Genomic DNA, 21,795 nt, shown 5'->3' with positions numbered 1-21,795 from the left:
GTGGTGCAAAACTAAACTTCAAAATATATCTGATTTTTGAAAAGTGGGCGGTGCAAAAGGTGGTTGACCAATTATATGTCACCAAAATGTATTTGTTTTCTTGGGCAGTGAGCACAACCAATAACCAATAGAATTAATTTGTCTATTGAGTCGGTGCACAAACAATAATCAACAACACATCTTTCAATGTTGTTCTGAAAGTGGGCGGTGATTTAATATGATCCTTCGAAAAGACAAAGAATAAATATCTGATCCTTCGAGAGATTTGTAGAGGTTTCCCACAAAATATCTTGATCCTTCGAGAGATTTTTAGTATCTGATCCTTCGATATGTACGATGTTGGGAATTAATTAATTTCTTGTTGGGCGGTGCATTGGGAAGTGAATATTTTAATTCGCCAAAACTTGATCCGTCAAAAAGTTGATTCGCCGAAAAAGCAAATTTGGTAACAGTCTGACACAAGCACTCCTTTGTCAACTTTTGTCAACTGCACACGTCTATCTCACCAACCAAGATAATTATCTTTACCAACTTGATCTAAGATAATATATTATAACCATGTCACAGTTTTCAAAGACACAAACAACTTGGTAATATATTTTTGAAGATCAAAAAGCAACTTTATCAAGAACCCACTTGAACAAAGATGAACATCATATGAGTTTCTGGAAAACCTTTGATACTTTTCTATTGTTATCGGATCCTTCGAATTTAATATCTGATTTGTGAAAGTGGGCGGTGCCTTGGGTGGTGATCACAAACAACAAGCAGCAAACTTTATTGGTCAATTTGGGGCGGTCTCTTGTAGATCCCTTTTTATGAAATGGCGGTGCACATGGGCTGATAAAAACTTTAGTGGGACGGTGCCTTGGGCCAAGAACATCAACAACAAACAACCAAATTTATTGGATGTCTTGGGCGGTGCATTTAATGTGATTGATGTGACCTTTGAACAGTTGGTTGACCCTACGAGACAAGCAACGTTGAATCTGATGATCTTTCAAAGTTGAATCTGATCCTTCGAACAAGAAAAATGATCTTTCGAAAAATTAAATGATCTTTCGAAGTAGTAGTTTGATCTTTCGAAAAACAAAAGTTGACCCTTCGAATTTTAGCTTGACCTTTCGAAAGTTTTGATGATCCTTCGAAGTACTGTTTTGATCTGTCGAGGTTCCAACTTTATCTTTCGAAATATGAAGATGATAAGATCATCAAGAACACAGCGACTGGAAGTTTTCCAGATCTGACGAAAAACAACCCAAGACTTGAACAAAAACCCGGTTTTAAACAAGGAAAAGAGCCTTAGCTCTGATACCACTTGTAGGTCCCTCTTCGGAGGATGACGAACCTAAACCTTGTTATACAAACCCACTAGCGAGTGCGGAATCCAAGCTAGCAAGCAAACCGGGATGAGACAAGTATAAACACAAACACACAAGGATTCACCGATTAACACCACTGTATTAATACGAATGAAGGTTCCGGTTACAAGCACAATGTTTACAAATCTAACTTGCAAACTCTCTAGTGTGTGTGTGTGTGTTTTGATAGAATGCTCTCAAACTCTCTCTATGTGTGCATCTATCTAACAAGTCTCTCAAGTCTCTTTGAAAACAACACACTACATGGGTATTTATATACCCAGTATCTGATGTCTGGTCCGAAGGATTCGATAGATGGTCCGAAGGATCATCTATCGATGACAAAGTGTTCGAAGGATTTCCAAATACTTCGAAGGATTTCATATCCTTCGAAGTTCAACAGTAGCCCTCGTAACATATCTTTCGATGTCATCGAAGGATAGATATTATCCTTCGATGAACTATCCTACGACACAGAACATATTCAACCAATATTCTAACTGTTGGCCAAGTCAAACCAGGAGGACGGTTGACTTGGTCAACTTACAGGACTGACAAGGACATCGTTTGCATATAGACCGAATACAGACAAAGTACAGACACAAGTGCATCAACAATTTTTGTGATGGAGTTGCACAGCTGGAATGTTTTCCCGCCGCCAAAACCGGCCACCACTGGTGGTCCGTCCCCCACTCCTCTGTCTCTTACTCTCCTCGAATGTTTTTTTGAAGAATGGCTGAGGAAGGGTTGGTTTGATGTGAGGATGGTTGTAAGTTTTGAAGTTGAACCATGGTTTAGAACATGGTTTTGGCATGTTCTAAGAATTGGTTTTTAAACTTAGTTTTGACATGTTTTTAGAACGGTATTTAAACCGTTTTATAAAATAATACTCAAAATTATTATTTTCTCGGTTGAATAACACATATGCAAAGTTTTGGTATTTGAATTTACTTTTTATCTTTAAACTATTTCGTTTTTCGATGATGTATATATTTTCATTCAATATTTAATTATTTAATTATGAATAGATTTCACTCATTTATGCAAATAGCATACATGCATACATACGTGTAAGCAATGTGTATGATATGTATATTTTTAGCTTACAACTATAAATATTTTGATATACAAAACATATCCACCACTCATAAATTGATATTACATATTAAACAATATAACTATTTACTTTATTTCATATACAAGATTGTGAGTATAAAGTCTCAGCTAAAGTATCTTCAACAATGCTTACTAGGTAATTGTCGGGTTTGAAAATATTAGAGTTGTAAGATAAAAATATACAGAGTATGAGAGGTATAGACACACCCGCCAAACCTGTTTACTTATTTGATCATATTATTATTGTGTGACAAGTATGAGGTAGACGAGCATCAAGAACCTGAATCGATCAAACATATACATAAATATATACAGACACATGTAATTAGGACGACAAACAAAACTTGGATTGTTAACATACACATTTGATTCTATTGTGATTGAGTGAACTGTCATAACGACCAAGGGTTAGATAAGTAAGCATAACCCAAAAGAATTTGGACAAATAGACATAAACTATACACAAGAACAATTATAAGACTTTTGAACATATAATTTTTTTTTTTTTTTTTTGCTTAGAAACGAATCAGGTCAAATATTTAATGGTACAAATTCAAGTTACTTTAAGTTTTGACGCCGCCGCAACGCGCGGCGGATCAAAATACTAGTGTCTAAAGTTTATAAATGATACTTTGAAAAAAGAAAAAAAAATTAGCAGTCTTGTTCATCCATCGATCCAATTTGTCAGTGATAACCAGCCAAATGAGGACAGAAGACAGAAGTATGAGCATTCACATCTCTTCCATTAAATTTTGTGAGGTTAGTCTTTATATTATAAAAAAGTGGTTGTAAGTGAAGAAAAGAGAAAATGTTACTGTTTATCTACAAAAAAAAGTGGTTGTAAATGAATGAGAGAGAAAATGTTACTATTCATCTGTATATTTTGGGGACACTATTCAATCTCTACAATTTTTTAATATATTTTGCAAATGGTTGCGAATGAAGGAGAAAGAAAATGTAATGATAAAGGTATAAAAAAATATTATTTAATTAAAAGAAATAGAAATATAATTGTTTTTGTTGTAATTATATGGTAGATTTGATAGAAGAGATATTAATGCTTTAATCAACTAGACCAGTCATGTTGGCAGTACCTAATTGACATGACTCGACCCGACCCGACATATAATCAAAACACCCCATTTCATAAACCCTAAAGATTAAAAAAAGAGTTAAATGTCATTTTAGTCTCTGTGGTTTGGACCATTTTGACAGTTTAGTTCAAATGTTTTATTTTTTACCTGTAGGTCCAAAAAGGTTTCACCGTTGCCATTTTAGTCCACTGGGTTAACTTCATCCAATTTTTTTTGTTAACGAGAAGGGTAATTCGGTCATTTTATATGTAATTCTATTAACTAGAAGGTACAATTCAGCCATATAAAATGACCGAATTGCCCCTCTCGTTAACATAAATAATGGAGGAAGTTAACTAGAAGTTAACCTAGTGGACTAAAATGAAAATGGTGAAACCTTTTTGAACACATTAGCAAAAAATAAAACATTTGAATTAAACTGCCAAAATAGACCAAACAACAAGAACTAAAATGACAACTCTAAAAAAAATAATAAAAAAATTGGGCTTAAAACTATAAAGGGCCCATTTCAAAACCCTTATAAAACCCCAAAATCAACAAAAACCAGCCATTTTGAGACAAGAAACAAAGATGCAGATTTTCGTGAAAACCCTAACCGGAAAGACCATAACTCTCGAGGTTGAGAGCAGTGACACCATTGATAATGTCAAAGCTAAGATTCAAGACAAAGAAGGTGCGTTTTCTAACCTTTGATTGCTGTAATGAAATCCAACTTTGAGTTCAATTTGAAATTTTAGGTATTCCACCGGATCAGCAGCGCTTGATCTTTGCCGGAAAGCAGCTTGAAGATGGCCGGACCCTTGCTGATTACAACATCCAGAAAGGTATTATTTTATATCATTAATTATAGAACTGCATGTAGGAAAACATTGTAGGTAAAAGTTAAATTTCATTAGTCTGTTTTTGTTATAAATCCGAAAAGAGAAATTGACGAAATGTAGAAAACTGTTGCTTTTAAGTTGAAGTTAATTGTATTGCTCTACAATTGAGTATAGAATGCACATGCTGCAGTTTTGTTTGGCTACAAATTTTTGTAGTTTTTGATTCAACATATCCATAGAGTTGTAGCTAGGCTGATCATTGGGTTATTTAGGTTTTTTTATTAATCGGATTACTTTACTTTGAAGTTTTGAAACTAACTTTAATTTGAAAAACTCATTCAAATAAGATTATGTGCATACGGTTTGAATTCGTGTTTATTTAATTAAAACTGAATTACCAAAAAAGCAAAATTTTAAATAAAAGAGTTAGGGGCTGTTTGTTTACTTCTTAACGAGGCTCTTAATGGTTCAGACTGTTTGTTTCACGAGCAGATGTCTGAATAGTTCAAACATTTGCCTCTGAATGGTTAAGACCTCTAATCTGAATTGGTCAGACATTTGCCTCTGAACGGTTAAGCATTATACAGGCTCTTAATGGTTCAGACCTCTTACTGGTTCAGCACTTAACCCATTCAGATGTTGCCAAACAACGCTTTGACTATCATTTTGTGAAAATTGATCTAAGCCTAAGTCTTAAAGAGTTGAAGCCGAAATCATGATGTGTGTTATAATATACATCTATGGTTTTTTGATTTGGGTTATTTAGGTTGGTTCGATTTAAAAATTGAACTAGATAAGAATTTGTTTTGAATGTTATAGATCCTAATTTGGTTCACTTTAAATTTCAGGTTTTTCTAGTTCGATTCGAATAATGAACATTTCTAGTTATGATAAAATGCAAGTTATTTGAAATGTGTGATGAGACATAATAATTAGTTTTTACCATATAGATTATAATACTTTTTATTGTATTCTTTTTGTTCAGAATCAACTCTTCATTTGGTGTTGAGGCTAAGAGGAGGAATCATTGAACCTTCTTTGATGGCATTGGCTAGGAAATACAACCAAGACAAGACTATTTGCCGCAAGTGAGTTCGTTTTTTCTCTATCTTATTTTCCAGGCACATTCAAGATTCATCTAGTGGTAGTCGTGATGATGTTTTTTTATTAGTCGCAGAAGAAAACTGGTAATTTTAAGATATTTTGTAAAGATTTTTCCTTTATTAATGTCAAGTAATGGGTTCAGATAGGAGTGTTCATAAAGCGCCGAAACTGATTGAGCTGCCTAAAACGAAGCAAGTCAGCCTGTTTAATCGGTTTGCCATGGTTTGTTTTTTACTGTTCAACTGAACGTTTGGACCTTGGATCTAGTGGTAGTTGTGAGGAAGATGTTTTTCTATTTAATTGTAGAAGAAAACTAGTAATTTCAAGATATTTTATAAAGATTTTTCCAAAATTTTAATGTCAAGTAATGGTTTTATGTGTATTATATCATAACCATCTTCACTGTTACAAACTAGTTAAACTATGAACCAATGATTTTGGAAAACATATGTAAAAAATTCCCAGTTTAAACTGTCAAAATAAAACTAGTTTTGCCAGCCCAGCTGACTCTCTAGATGACGCTGTTAGTGTTCTGCGTACACCTTTTTTTCTTACTGGAAAATACTGTTACATGTTTATTGCTATTGGAACTTCAAGTTGTGCTCTCTTATTGTTTTGTTTGTTTGAGTAGTAGTTGTTTGGTTTTTATTTCAACTCCATAATTGCTATATATTTTTCTTTGTTTTTTTAATCACATATCCCATAGCGGTTGCTATAGCGAATAGCGTAGCATATAGGTCGAAGGTTGCTACAGGGTAGGTAGCCATAAAATAGCATCGCTATTCGCTATGTAGCATATAGGTACCTTATCGCTATTTGCCATTAAGAACTACGACATATCCATGTGTAGCGACTACCCATCTTTTTGTTTTGTTTCACAACGAAACATATTTTTTCTTACCGGTAAATATTGTTTAAGCATTTCATTGCTATTTGGAACTCCAAGTTGTCCTCTCCTATGTTTTGTTTGTTTGTTTGTTTGAGGGGGTGTCACAAGTTCCAATAACAATATCCACACTTCAAACTTTGTCAGCTGAATTTCTGTACCTGCATCAGTTGATTTTCGCGTGTGGAACATAAACATTGTAGACCGACAACTTTAGAATGGAGTTCATTTTTCAATAATCATATGTATTTTGTTGGTTCTTGTATTTTTATTCTTTTGAACTTGTTTAGATTATAATTGTACCTGTTAACGATGATAAATTTGTACAGGTGCTATGCTCGTTTGCACCCAAGAGCCGTAAACTGCAGGAAGAAGAAGTGTGGTCACAGCAACCAGGTAAAATATTTTATCACCTTAACCTTCTAATGTTTTTTTGAGAGGAAGTTTTTGATATTGATTGGCTTGATACACATAGTTTGCTGTAGTAAAATTCATATGATCCGTTATGGGTCACCTTTGTTTGCTAATAGGGTTGGTTTGCAGTCTTTTTCAAATTTTACAATGGGTTAAAATGACTAAGTGGACCAGCAAACCCACCACTTAAGTATTACCTACTGATTATGCTGACCACTAGCCGTCGTGAAAACAAATGTATCCCGTTTGAATCCAACAACCGAACTCAATTTTGTCAGAACCTGTTTTGCTCAATTGATACGGTTTTAAAATGACAAATTTTGATCTTTTACATTATCCAACCCCGCTCGTGCTCATTCTTACAGGCTTGTGAAAATTTAGAAACATCTTAATCATTTTTTTTTTTTGCAACTAAGGCCAAAAATAATCAGTTTTTTTTTTGTTTTGTTTTCCAGCTGAGGCCAAAAAAGAAGATCAAGTAAACTGTAGGCGAGTTTGCATAATGGGTTTGGAAGTATGTGCATCTTTTATTGTTTTTCTCTTTTTTGAAGAAAAGTAACTCTAATACATTGTTTAAGAAATGTTGTTATTAACCGAGACACTTTGAAAAGTAATGGATTTCTTGGTTTGTTGGCTAGTCTAACTGTTTATGCTTTGAACTTTTGTCTGTTATTGATTTTTTCACTAGCTATTTTATTTGGTTGGGAATGGTTTCAAAATGGCCAATGGGTTATTATAAATAATTTAAAATTATCAAACATTATGGATAAAACTATTTAAAGAACAATGAATGCTAATTTAGCTTTTTGTATGAATATGCAATGTTAACAAAGTATTAGTTGTAAATAAACCAATTATAAGAATAAAATAAATTTTGTGCAAGAGCTTTGGTTTTGACCGCTGGGCGTGGGTTGGGGCGGTGGAATGCCAAAAACGCTAGCTAGACTAACCGGGCTAGCGTTGGCTATGACGTTGCTACGATGGCATGAGGATTGAGCCTGGTGCTGGCTGGATTTGATTGGCTGGTTCGATGTAGCCGTTGGGGGTGGCGGTTAGATATCGCTACTCAATTTTTTTTAAAAAAATTACATTTTTTTACCTATAAATACTGACCCAAACCAAAAATTACATTTTTTCCCATTCTTCCACCAAACCCAAACCAAAACGTCGAAAATGGTGCGTTTGACCGAAGAGAAGGAAATAGCATTAGTGACATCGATTGTGGACGCACAACGTACCCTACAATGTGGTCAAACCGCATATTGGGGGCGAGCGTTCCAACAATACAAACAACACGTTGGGAACACACGTCACAACTTAAACGCGTGTCAACACAAATGGCGTGATCTCAAACCGAGGTTGGATCGGTTTAAAGTTTGATTCGACCATGTCCCTGCAGGCGACTGATCTACGACGATCGAGTGGAGATCGCGAAGATCGAGTACATGCACGACGGGAATATGGAGTTTAAGTGGGTTTCCCACTTTAATATTTACCGTACTTTGTAATTTTTTTTATTTTTTGTAGGATTTAATAGGTTGATTTTTTTATTTTTTAGGATTTAATAAGTAGGTGTTGGCTTATGTGGATCCCACCTTAAGAACAGATGATTGAAAGCCAAAATTGTTCTGCAATCAACTGATCCAGAATAACAGTGTTTTGGATTCATTCTATTCTATAAACAACCAAGACGACCACTTGGGTTTGGAAAAGCATTTCAGGTCGGATTCCAACACGCATGGAGCTGGCAAAAAGAGGTATGGAGGTTGGGACTATAACCTGGCCATATTGTGGATACATGTAGGAAACAACCGATCATGTATTTGTATCGTGTGTCGCGGTTAGAGCTATTTGGTGGCTAGTGGGTGCAGGCAATGGATCTAATCTAGTAACTTGTTCGACAGTCAAAGAAATTCTTTCAGTAGCATGGGGAATCAACTTACCAAAGAAACAACAAAAAGCATTCCTTTGTGTAATCATGGCGGCAATATGAACTATCTAGATACATAAAAATAAAAGGATCTTCAACAACAAACACAACTCCAACTCAAAGATTTTCAAAGACATTAAAGAATGCCCGCTATTGTGGCAGAAACATAGAGGTCGAATGAAGATATCTTTATAGAAAACTAGAACAATTTGAGTCTAAATGTTATTTAAAATTAAGCAACGTATGATGAGATCATGTATTCATGTAATGACTTTCTAGCTCCTGGCTAGTAAGTTTGGTTTTTACGAAGGCAATAAAATCGACCCTTTTTTCTATTAAAAAATCAACACAAATTCCTTGCTTCTTTACTTTATTAACTATATGAGTGTACACTAAATTTGGGAATGGGGTGTTGTATTAAAAAAGGTAGATGATATTAAGTTCGATAAATTAAACATAACTTATTAAGTCCGATTTGCATATAAAACAAATCCCTCTCCTTTCGATAATATGACATAAAATGGTGTTGAGTCTAGTTGATGTGAGCCGTCTTCATTGACCACGCGTTTAGCCTTTCAACCATTACATTCTCAGAACCATTATATCTTTATAGAAAACTAGAACAATTTGAGTCTAAATGTTATTTAAAATTAAGCAACGTATGATGAGATCATGTATTCATGTAATGACTTTCTAGCTCCTGGCTAGTAAGTTTGGTTTTTACGAAGGCAATAAAATCGACCATTTTTTCTATTAAAAAATCAACACAAATTCCTTGCTTCTTTACTTTATTAACTATATGAGTGTACACTAAATTTGGGAATGGGGTGTTGTATTAAAAAAGGTAGATGATATTAAGTTCGATAAATTAAACATAACTTATTAAGTCCGATTTGCATATAAAACAAATCCCTCTCCTTTCGATAATATGACATAAAATGGTGTTGAGCCTAGTTGATGTGAGCCGTCTTCATTGACCACGCGTTCAGCTTTTCAACCATTACATTCTCAGAACCATTGTTAAATAGATGCAAATGTGCATTCTCATTAATTGCTAATGTCGGGTACACTCTAGATGAGATAACTGTTTTTCCTCCCTCGGCAAAACTTTCAACGACTGAGTGGTCAATCAAGCTCCTAAGAGAAAGCTTCTTCGTCGTTAGGTCGACATCCACAAAGCCTCCAAATGATGGCTTGTATTCATTCTTGTTTATTGATGAACTGTTTAAAAAATAAAAATCAATGTTAGTCCAACAAATTTTTACTGAGAATAGATTTTAAGTGTTTATCTCTCATAAGGACTAGATTTTCAATAAACATATGTATGGTTTCAGAATTTATACTTGATCAGGGCATGTGTGATTTTTTTATTTGTTAAATCTACTTAGTAAGTTATCTAGAGAGTGAGCTTACGGGGTAGCATCAGAACAAAAGAGAACTTTATGTTTTTTGCCGGTTGTCTTGAAAATCCTAAAGAAAACCGGTGTATACTCTTCAAGCTTGCTTGAAGCAAGTGTCAAAAGCCCAAATGGCCCTAGCCCGCCTTGTACGGTTGCACCCTTGATTCCGCAAATACTTTTAGCGAGATCTTCAGGAGGAAAATTTTCCCATTTCTTGTCGTACAGCTCAGCTTTATCCAAACTTGAAAACGTAAAAGTTACATCGACATCTGCCTGCATTCGTATCAGATTTAAAATGATAACTAATTCATGTACAAATGATAATACAACTTCAATTAAATACAAACCTGTACTACATTAATTCCCTTTACTTCTACGGTATCACCTTTGTTGATTTTCACATTGCTTAGTTCTATCTTTTGATCCCTTAATCTTTCCAATTCGTTAATCGGCCATTGTAGCAATTTGTGTCCGCTAGGATCCAACCACACCTTACGTGGAATCAACTACAATGAGAAATATTCAAGTAAGCTTGCCATTAGAAATTAAATATATGAATATAACATAGATATGTGCAAAATAAAATTACTTGAATTCCGGCCCATCCTTTAGCAATGTCTTCACTTCTAGTGCTTGACTCGTTAGCCCAACCCCACAAAATCCTTCGTTTCTTGATAGGATCAAAGAATGTCTTAGAGGCATAAAAGTTCCCATAATCATATCTTAACCCTGCCCACCCATCAACTGACGTGCTATCCGGGACATATTTGTCCTTAACGAGGTTGTAACTTCCAATCGTGTAATAATCAAACCTAGTTATATCTAGGCTAGCCTTGAAAACATATTTAACATTATCCCCTAATGTTGAAGTGTCTAACCCATTTGTTCCTTGAGATGATATTGGGTAAAAGTCCGGGCATTCCCACATACCAACATCTTTTTTCGTGTGAAATGGATGTTTTGCCTTGGTCCACTTAATGAAATCTCGGCTTCGGTACAAATAGGTAATGCCTCTACGGTTATTCTTACTACCCACAATAAGTTTCCAATGACCATTATTGAACCAAGCTGTTGTAGGATCACGAAAAGATGATACATTCTCGTGTATTGGCTTAATGATCGGGTTGTTGTCAGGTTTGATCCATTTTCGAAGGTAAGGATCAGAATAGTTGGCAGGTATAGCATAGCTTTGGGCTTGGTGGCCAGGTTCTGGTTTTTCGTTAATTATTCCTGTGTATATGATCACAGGTTTATCACCTGGTAGGATTGTAGCGGATCCAGACCAACATCCATATTTATCGAATGGTTTCGATGGTACAATTGCTGGCTCCAAGGGGATCCAGTTTATCATGTCTTTCGACACCGAATGCCCCCACACAATATTGCCCCATACTGCACCCTTTGGATTGTATTGATAAAACAAATGGTAAAATCCTTTGTAGTACATTGGTGCTGTTAAAATGAAAAGAAAATTATAACAAAAATTAATATTTTAACAAATATATAAATAACTGGCCTTAAAAATGCTTACCGTTTGGATCTACGTTGGTTCCAATATATTTTGTTCCCCACATCGATATCATGCAAAAAGACATTAATTTGGTTACATATAAGACAAAATTTATAAAAATAAATACAAAACAGAAACACAACATGGAATTAATTTAAAAAAAAACATGGAATTAATTTAATGCATAGCTGTTAAATCTGTCTTGATAACAACAAGGATTATTAAAAACAATACCACTGGCATTAGATCTTAACCGAAACAATAGTATCGTTTGGTACAGACAATAATATAACTTCTGTATAAACTAAAACCCTAGTGTTATTTTAATATAAGTTTACTTAAAATTTTTTTACTTATATTGATAATCAGTAATCAGTAAATAAATAATATATACCTTTAATCTAAAAACAGTATTGCAAGGAAAAAAATCTTTACGCTAGGAAAATTAATAACATCTTAAATAAATCAAGTTAAGTATTTTTTTTGTTTGTTATTATATCATCAAAAGCTCGAGTGACAAAATCCTATCTATTTAGTGATAATAAGAATTGGCTTTGATAATCTCAAGTTCATATACTAAAAGAGATGGATGGTTAAAAGAGAGGGATGGTTAATCATGCATCATGTGGTGACGTTGATAGCTGAAAGACAAGGGGGTACATGCACTAATCGGCAATGGTCTCGTTTGCCGAGTGTTATGTGACTTATGTCCAAGGCTTGATGCAAAACTACTATTGATCTGGGGGTCTCGCTGGAAGCAGTCTCTCTATTCCTACGTTGTAGAGGTAAGTCTGTCTACATTTACCCTACTCAAACTCTATATTAGCTTTGCTATTGTTAAGATTTAGTGACTAGTATGATGATGATGAATCTCAAGCTCCTACATAACTATTTTTTTTTTGAAAGGCCAACAAAGCAATATCATTAAACAAACAAAGGCCAACAACTGTTAGCCTAAAACAAGTACAGTCACCAATAGTTTACACAGAAATCATACGCCAATACACTGTAGGTTAAAATTTATCCAATCGTTCCATGTCAGGGCAAGAACCTTCGCACGATTTCTTAGCCACAGGAAAGATAAAACTCTAATCTCTTCAAAGACGCTGTCCAATGCCGGTCGTTTTTGACTAAAGACCACTCCGTTTCGCACCTTCCAAATACTCCAAATCGCGGTTTGTATAACTGTGTACAGGACTTTCTTCCACTTTATTGATCCACGGCTATGCACCTGAAGCTCAAGTACATCCTTAGCTTCAAAGAAAAAGCAAGGTGGGAGTCTACACCACTGAGACAAACGATCCCATATTCGTTGTGCAAACTGGCAATCCGCAAACAAATGGTCCGAAGTCTCTTCCGACGCGTCGCACAAACTACACTGAGTATTTGGAACATTAACCCGTCTTTTAGCCAAGGCCGCTTTCGTAGGGAGTCTATCCAAATGAAGCCTCCAGGACAGGAAATTCACTTTGAGTGGAGTCCATCTATTCCACACGAAGGTAGTCGTAACTCCTGCTGCAGCAGTCGCCTGCATATGGGACCTCAGGTTTTTAACCGAAAAAAACCCGGTCGGACATAGAGTCCAGGTCCAGCCGTCCTCTCTATCCGTGAGCAAGACACAAGAGGTTAATGACGACAACTCTTGTAGCTCCCTGGTTTCTTCTGCTGAACTCGGCGCACGGATCCACTTGAGGTTCAGATTACACCTTCCATTTATCCGCTTAATCCTTTCCGATACTACAACACTTTTCTTTTGTTCAAGGAGGAATAATGCTGGAAATTTAACACACAAAGGTACGTCGAGTATCCAACAATCCTTCCAGAATGCTATTCCTTGACCTGAACCTACCACACCTTTGAAGCATCTCTCGAGTTCAACTCCCATAGCTTTTAGTTCAATCGATATACTTGCCACTTGTTTCCATGGTCCGGCAGCCGACAGCTTTGCAGGAATACAACTCCATGATCTAGCGTTTTGATGTAGGCACCATATTACCTTCCTCCATAGACTATTTTTGTCGATTTTGAACCTCCACCACCACTTCCCTAGCATAGCAATATTTGTTTCCATCAACGAGCCAAGGCCGGTACCCCCAAACTCTTTTGGTGCCTTTGTGTTGTTCCATGCGACCCAAGGCATTCTTTGTCTATCCGATGTCGTCCCCCATAAGAAATCACGTCTCAATTTTTCCAACTCCTTCAAGACTCGTTTTGGAGCTTTAAAAAGAGAGAAATAGTACGTGGGTAGGGCGTTTAAGACAGACTTTATTAGGGTCAATCTCCCGCCATAAGACAACGTATTTGCTTTCCAAACGGAGAGGCGTCTTTTAAAGGTATCCACCACCGGCTTCCAGTTTTTCACCAATGTCATGTTTGCCCCCACTTGGAGTCCAAGGTATTTGAAAGGAAATTCACCGACCCGACATCGGAGCACTGATGCCATCATGTTCACTTCGGTATCCTCTACACCTACCCCGTATAAAGAACTCTTTCTTAGATTTACCTTTAACCCGGATGAAAGGTAGAAGCAACGGAGGATTCTATTTAGATTGAGAACATTCCCCATCGACCATTCACCCAAGAACACTACATCATCAGCAAAGAGAAAATGAGATAGAGTTGGCCCATGTCTAGTGCATTGTATCCCTCGGTAGACCCCAACCCGAGTAGCCTCTTTAATTACTCCCGTCAACGCCTCCATAGCAATTAAGAAAAGGAAAGGGGATAAGGGGTCCCCTTGTCGAAGGCCCCTATGACAATCGAATTCTTGCGTTGGCGAACCATTTACAAGAACCGATGCCCTAGCCGTTGTGACCGTCGCCATGACCCATCTTCTCCATATTTCGGGGAAATTCATTTGTTCCATAATAGACTCCAAGAATGACCAGTTCAGGGAATCATATGCCTTCTCAATGTCTACTTTAAAAATCATTCCGGCTTTCTTGGAGCGCTTAAGCCACGGAATGATTTCATTTAACATAAGAGGGCCGTCTAGGATGCTTCTACCGGATAAGAAAGCCGTTTGTTCCTCTGATATTAGTCCGTGTATCACGCCCTTTAAGCGGTTCACCAACACTTTTGCTATAACCTTGTTTATACAACCGATTAGGCTTATCGGTCTGAACTCTGAAAGCCCACCCGGGTCTTGACACTTTGGAACTAAAGCCAAGAAAGAAGACGTACACCCTTTACTAATTGTAGCCTTCTGATAAAATTCCGCGAATAATTGCGACGGTCACAACGGCTAGGGCATCGGTTCTTGTACCGTATTTCGAGAGCATTAAATTGTCTTTTACAACCATCAGATTGCAACATTTTCGTGCAACAAATGTTGTACATTATGCTGCACAGTCTTGTACCGTATTTTTAGTTTCTACTATTATCATAAAAAATATTGTTTTCTTTTATTATTTTTTATTATGGACACAAATTTCGAGAGCATTGACTTGACTTAGCAGGACAACGGCAATAATGCGATAACTAATCAACCTTTAAACAGTTTTACGATTATTAAAACATCTGTATATATGCTTATTATAATATATAATATGACTAGGTTAGAACCCCGTGTAATACACGGGTTGAATAAATATAATTTTATATACCAAATATTAAAAAATATATCTTTAAAAACCTCGTTTATTACATGGGTTGAATAAATGTAATTTTATATATCAAATAATAAAACAATATATCTTTAAAAATCTCGTTTATTACATGGGTTAAATAAATGTAATTTTATATATTAAATAATAAAAAAAGTTACATATTTAAGAACTACGTGTATTGTATGAGTTAAGTAAATTTAATTTTATATATTAAATAATGAAAAAAGTTACATTTTTAAGAACCTCATATATTGTATGAGTTGAACATATGTTATATACCAATCAATAAAAAGCTATATCTTGTTATATCTTTATAAGCTCTGTGTATTATAAAACCTGTGGACTAAACTGACAAAGTAGCCCAAACCACAAGTACTAAAATGACATTTAACTCTTTACATTATATTAATTTATATTTAGTGTAAGTCTTTTGTTAATTTCAAGATAAATAATTTTGAAATCTAATAAATATTTGGAAAGACTATATTATAAAAAGTTATATCTTGTTATATCTTTATAAACCCTGTGTATTATAAAACATTTGAATTAAACTGACAAAATGACACAAACCACAGGGACTAAAATGACATTTAACTCTTTACATTATATTGATTTATATTTAGTGTACGTCTTTTGTTAATTTCAAGATAAATAATTTTGAAATCTAATAAATATTTCAAAATACCATATTATCTTCTACACGAATTGTTTAAATTTATATTAAATTTTATTTTATAATAATCTTTTAATTAATATTAATTATAATTAAGTAGGAGATAAATATGAGAAAACTAAAAAATAGATGGCTTTAATGAATGACATGTGTCCCTTTATTGGTTTCTTTTATTATATAGTATAGATATAATACATATAGGAGGACAAAAAATAACTTTAAATAGTTTAAAAGTTTAAGTAATTGCAAATTTTAAAACAAATAATACAGTATTTTAAAACATATTGATAACTTTTAACTAATCTCCTCTCACAATTTTTAAATAGCAATAACTTTTTTATATGTTTATTTTGTTTTTTTTTAATTACACCAAAAGAACGAGTATTGTATTATCTTTAACTTAAGTATGGCAATTTTATATACATTTATTATTTTTTAATGTTGGGTTCCAGTTTCTTGCTTTCCCCACGATTTATAAACTGACATCATTTTTTTATACGTTATAATTTTTTTTAAAGAATTAATGAATTACACTATAAAAATAAGCATTTTATTCTTTTTAATTTGAATATTGCATTGCTATTTTTAATTATAAAAATAACATATTACGTGATTAACAGAGTTTGTATTACTCGTCATGTCTAACATATTACGTAGTAACTAATATTTGTATTCCCGCTACATCACGCATGCATCCCTCTATTGTGTGTGTAAAGCATAAAAAACAAATAAAGTTAAGAGGAAATAGAAAAAAGAAGGCAAAACTGTAAATAACAATATGTATGTGTAAAATAATTATATAGTGGTTATATAATTAGGCTACATGTATATTTACTCTATATATGATTATTCTAGGGTAATTGTATGAATAGGGTAGTTATGTAATTATATTTTGATCCAACTCAAACATATAACTAGATTAATTACTCTAGAGTATATTTTATACCTAGTGCAATTACGGAATGCTTCTTTTATAACGGAGGTACGTGTAATTACAATTACGTCACCCCCCCCCCCCCTTTTTTTTTCATTCACACGCTTAATACGTCATTTTTAATTTTAAGAAAACTTAACCCTATATATACACAAATATAAACGAACAACGTTAATATACTCTTAACAGGTTACTGCCTTTTAGTTAATAAGTTTTCAACAATAAAATATATCTTTCAACATAAAATATTTGCCATCAGAAGACTTCAAGACATTGTAAACCAGTCTTGCAACAACGTAGCAATGCAAATTCCACCTTCTCGTGAATTATTACAATAAAATTAACTAATAAACGTTTCTTTCATATTAGAATAAATAATATTATAAAGGTTTATAATTATTACCATTCAAACAAGGCTGGCTCTTTCCATCTTCAAAGATTCGTTTTCTCTTCATTTTTTACTTGGTGAAATAATATTGTATGATTTTCTCGTTGGAATTAGGATGTGAATGCAACATTTTTCTTTCATGAAAGGTAAATATAATTTTATCGTAAAAATGAGCTTGTCACATGAAATTGATACAAAAAAGTACTTAAATTTTTGAATGATTGACAACGTAAGATCTGAGGACAATGCAAGCCCAAATAACAGAGAAATATGGGAACTATTAGGTTTTAAGCATGAGTTGAATCATAATATTGTTATTAGAATTCTATTACGTGTGTTTCTTGATCTGAAGCCAAAACATTGTGACAGTGATGACAAAAACTGGATTCGTAATTGTAACTATGTGTATAACAAATATAGGATGGATTATTAGTAACTTAGCTAGAAATAGATACAACGTGTGTGAAGATGAAAAGAAGAAAGAAATACCGTTCATCCAATTTTTCTTGGGTTGAAAGTGATAACCAGTTCTGTAAACTTGCTTAACCTTGTCGACGTTATTCGTTTGATACCTAAGATGCACGTTATGGGACGCCATAACTCCTATTCCATGGAAGTTGCTCAGCATCGACAAAAGACATATTAACAATGCTAAACTCCATACACACCTATTGAAAACCCTCATCATAAAGACTACAAGAATTTGAATCTTAGTATATAAATTGTTGGCTTGTACTTTGTCTACCAAGAATATGAAAGGAAGGAAAAGGTTGGTTGTCGTTAAGAAGAGTTAAGAAAAACAAAAGGCGATGAAGAGAGAAGTTGGAAAGATAAAATGTATATATAGAAGAAATTGTCTCCATCAACATGAGGATAACGTTAAATTTTACCACGGCATATTTTTATCTTATTATTTATATTTTATGTCAAGGGTAGTTTTGTTATTTCACAAACATTGAACATAAATTTTTATATGTATATATTTGTATGTTTATGGTTTGCGTTCACCTTGATTAGAGCTATTTGTTTAGACTGAAATTAAGTAAAACGAGACATCGATACCCTAAAAAAATGTTTTAAATACGATTTGAAAAGTGTATAGTTTTGAAGCTATAAGGGCATACGGAGTGGGAGCGGCAAGGGGGCGGCAAATGAGTTTGTCGCGCGGCAAACACCGCCGCCGACCAAGTATGGTCGCGGCAAAACATTGAACGCGGTGACCCTTTGCCGACTCGAGAAGATGAAATGGAAAAAGGGGGGGGGGGGGCACTCCAACGGTCATATGACCGTTTAAAAAAAAATAATTTTTTTTAAAAAAATTAAACTATATATATATATATCACAAACCATTTAACCATATACTTTTCAATTGAGCTATACTCATACAAACCAATTCCTTCTAAAAGTTTACCTTACAAAATGGCGGATGAACTCCCCCCGTTATGGTTCCCACCCATGAGTAGCGACGATTCATCCGATAGTAGCATTCTTTTTTTTCAAAATCTCATCGAAGAAGCCGAACTTCAAGATACCGGCACATCTAACCGAAGGAGATATATTGAACGTCAACGTGAGGAGGGGCATGAGACACTCATGGCGGATTATTTTGTCGAAGACCCGAAGTACAACGAAGATATCTTTCGGCATAGGTTCCGTATGTCGAAACGTTTGTTTCTAAAAATTGTGTCCGATGTGGAAGAGAACGACCCGTGGTTTGTAGAGGCCCCCGATGCGCGAGGTAGGAAGGGCTTTACGCCCTTGCAAAAGGTGACATCGGCTATTAAACAGCTCGCAACTGGAAACACTCCAGACGAGAACGACGAGTACTTGCATATGGCCGAAAGAACTTCCCGCGAGTGCCTAGAATATTTTTGTGACACGGTTTGCAAAATATATGGTCCAGAGTTCTTACGTAGACCGACAAGCCACGACATGGCACTTTTATACCAAGCTCATGAGGAAAAACATCACCTTCCAGGTATGTTCGGTAGCCTTGATTGCACCCATTTTGTTTGGCGTTTTTGTCCGACAGAGTATCGAGGCCAATATATGCGAGGAGATCATAGATACCCGACTATTATGCTCGAAGCGGTTGCTTCTCAAGACTTATGGTTTGGGCGAGTTGTTGAATGAAGACACCCATTGGAGACTCAAACACGATCTCATAGATCATCTCGCAAGTCAAGATTTACCCCATCTTTTGGCCGATTCCGACGAAGACTAGTTTAAATTGTTTCATGCTAATGTAATTTTATTGTTTTTTAATTTAGTGTAACTTTGATGTTTTTAATTTAATTTATGAAACTTTATTGTTTTTAATTTATTTATATTAAATTAATTATTGCAAAAAAAAAAAATAATAATAAAAGTTTACCACTTCAGCAAGTGTTTAAACCATTACCAACACTTTTCAGCAAAGTTTAAACACTTTTGCCTAATTAACATGGCGCGCTCTGATTGGTCGGTTTTTTGTTTTGCCACTCCTTATACCCTAATCTTTAAAGAGTGAAACTTGATTGGTTTAATGATTAGTTTTAGTTTAAATAGCACGATTTATATCTTCGGAGTCTCTGACTTTTCATATTCGTGGGCTACAAAACAAACATTTGATTCATTGGCGTTAAATAACATTTATTTTTAACTTGAATAGTATACATTATTATTATTATATAATGAACTAAAGTTTTTTTAATCTTAATTCGAATATAACATTGCTATTTAAAAAAAAAAAACCTTTTTTTGTAAGCTATTGAACTTGGGTGTGTATAACACTGCGTTAAGGTCTTGATAAGAGACTAAAGAGTGTGCTAGCCCGGTGTGTTATCGCTACCAAACATTTATTTTTTAGAGTTTTTTCCTAAAGTGGTTTTGGTGGAGAAACTATTTACTATTTTAGTGTTTTTCGAAAACTATTTATCAAAATAGTGTTATGATATATTTTTTTATCTACTTTATATTTTTATTACGATACAAAAAAGGGGCACTCCTAGATGTTTCAGTTGAATCTGTCCCTCCTAACTCCATCGACACCCTTCTGGCAGAGCCGGCTCTGGGCCCGGCAAACCCGTACCGACGCTCGAGGCCTAAAATTTCAAAGGGTCCAAAAAGTCTTTATAAGCTTGTATATATTTTTTAAATTATATATTTAGTATATTTATCCGTCTATTATGCAAAAAGTATTGGTGGTGTAGTGGCAAAAACCATCTTAAAATAATGTAAATTAAGGTCTCAATTTCGAGTCTTTGCTCTATCACCAAGTTTTTTTTTGAATTCATTTACCCGTAACCATAATTTTGGGCTCAATTCTTTTTGTCACTAGAGGCCTAAATTTTTTCAAGAGTTTTCGTGGACGGCTCTGCCTTCTAGGTCTGCTCCCCCATCGTTGAACTCCATAGAAGCCATTGAAGACATTGCTAAATTCCAGATGGTTTATCTTCCCCAACGCCATTGAAGCCAATTTGAGAGTTGACTTGATCCAGAATCGATGCCATTGAAGCCAATTTTGTTGAACGTATTTATCTATTCCCCTTGGGACATGTGACGTCTTGTGGCTTCTCAGGCTTTTAAGTTTCAACATTTTTAGCACATTAACCCATATGTGTATGTGTGTGTGTTGAGGGGGATTTGACTAGGCTACTCTAGGTTTATCCAAAACGACTTAAATGATACATGATAAGAACGGATAAAGAGCAAGATATGTGAAAATGAAAATGACTTGGGTGCTACTTTTCCGTGACAAATGTAATGAGGGTACAACTACAACTACTCCTTTGACTAGTCCAAATGTTAAACCAGAAACAAAGTAAATACTCCACTTGCATTTTGAGATCTGAGATGGTTAAGGTTCTTTATGAGTTAAAATCATAACTTGATTAAAAATGGCAACAACCCTAATCATTACCTCAATTAAGTATTTGCACACTTCAAACAAATCAACAAACAAAGTTGGCAATTTAACAAGCCACATATATCCACCCGAAAAGAGAGACATCTCTACCATCAAGATTTTGAAAGAATATGACTCAAGAAAACAAAAGAAAGCACCCAAAACAATTCAATGAGTCGTAGATGTAGATCACAACTTGGAGAAGTGTGTTTGACATAACCAAAAGATGGCTTAATCTTTTCTGGGACCTATATTAGGTTTATTAAATTCAGACTTATTATTTAGATATATTCTATGATTGTTGTGTCTTGTATAAAGCCTAGGATAATACCATTCTGTTTCCATTTATTTGATTTCTAATTTAGTTGATGCTCACACCTGCAATTCTTGTCTTATATTAAAGCTTGCTTTAAAGGCATCTGATCTTCAACAGTGGGGTATACTTTTAGACATATAAGTTACATAAGTAGCAACCAACAAGTTGTACATATCCCTATTTACTTGTTTTGATGATAGCATACCATTTGTCATGATCTAAGATACCACATAGTATGTGATATAAGTCCACATTTTGTGGTACAGATGAACCTCACTTAGACAATAAATCTTGCACAACGCATCCTCAGGTTATTTGGTATATGAATGCTAAGAAGCATTATAGAAAAAAGGT

At 34.6% G+C, this 21,795-nt stretch overlaps 2 protein-coding genes across 2 annotated transcripts; one reads left to right on the top strand and one right to left on the bottom strand.

The window, feature by feature from the left end:
* Nucleotides 1–4,031: 4,031 nt before the first annotated feature.
* On the top strand, nucleotides 4,032–7,439 carry LOC110915488 (ubiquitin-60S ribosomal protein L40). The gene is made up of 5 exons (XM_022160198.2): nucleotides 4,032–4,244; nucleotides 4,309–4,395; nucleotides 5,378–5,480; nucleotides 6,712–6,778; nucleotides 7,252–7,439. The coding sequence occupies exons 1-5, from the start codon at nucleotides 4,142–4,144 to the stop codon at nucleotides 7,276–7,278; spliced, it is 387 nt and encodes a 128-aa protein (XP_022015890.1). The 5' UTR covers nucleotides 4,032–4,141; the 3' UTR covers nucleotides 7,279–7,439.
* Nucleotides 7,440–9,532: 2,093 nt separating this feature from the next.
* Nucleotides 9,533–18,044, bottom strand: LOC110915487 (beta-fructofuranosidase, insoluble isoenzyme 1). The gene is made up of 6 exons (XM_022160197.2): nucleotides 17,729–18,044; nucleotides 11,658–11,666; nucleotides 10,716–11,578; nucleotides 10,474–10,632; nucleotides 10,140–10,399; nucleotides 9,533–9,947 (listed from the first exon to the last, which is right to left on the bottom strand). Exons 1-6 carry the CDS (start codon nucleotides 17,925–17,927, stop codon nucleotides 9,677–9,679), a joined length of 1,761 nt encoding a protein of 586 aa, XP_022015889.1. The 5' UTR covers nucleotides 17,928–18,044; the 3' UTR covers nucleotides 9,533–9,676.
* Nucleotides 18,045–21,795: the final 3,751 nt, after the last annotated feature.

The sequence above is a fragment of the Helianthus annuus genome, chromosome 4 (genome assembly GCF_002127325.2).
Source record: "Helianthus annuus cultivar XRQ/B chromosome 4, HanXRQr2.0-SUNRISE, whole genome shotgun sequence".
Lineage (NCBI taxonomy): Eukaryota > Viridiplantae > Streptophyta > Magnoliopsida > Asterales > Asteraceae > Helianthus > Helianthus annuus.
This window is presented reverse-complemented; position numbering and strand designations above follow the sequence as displayed.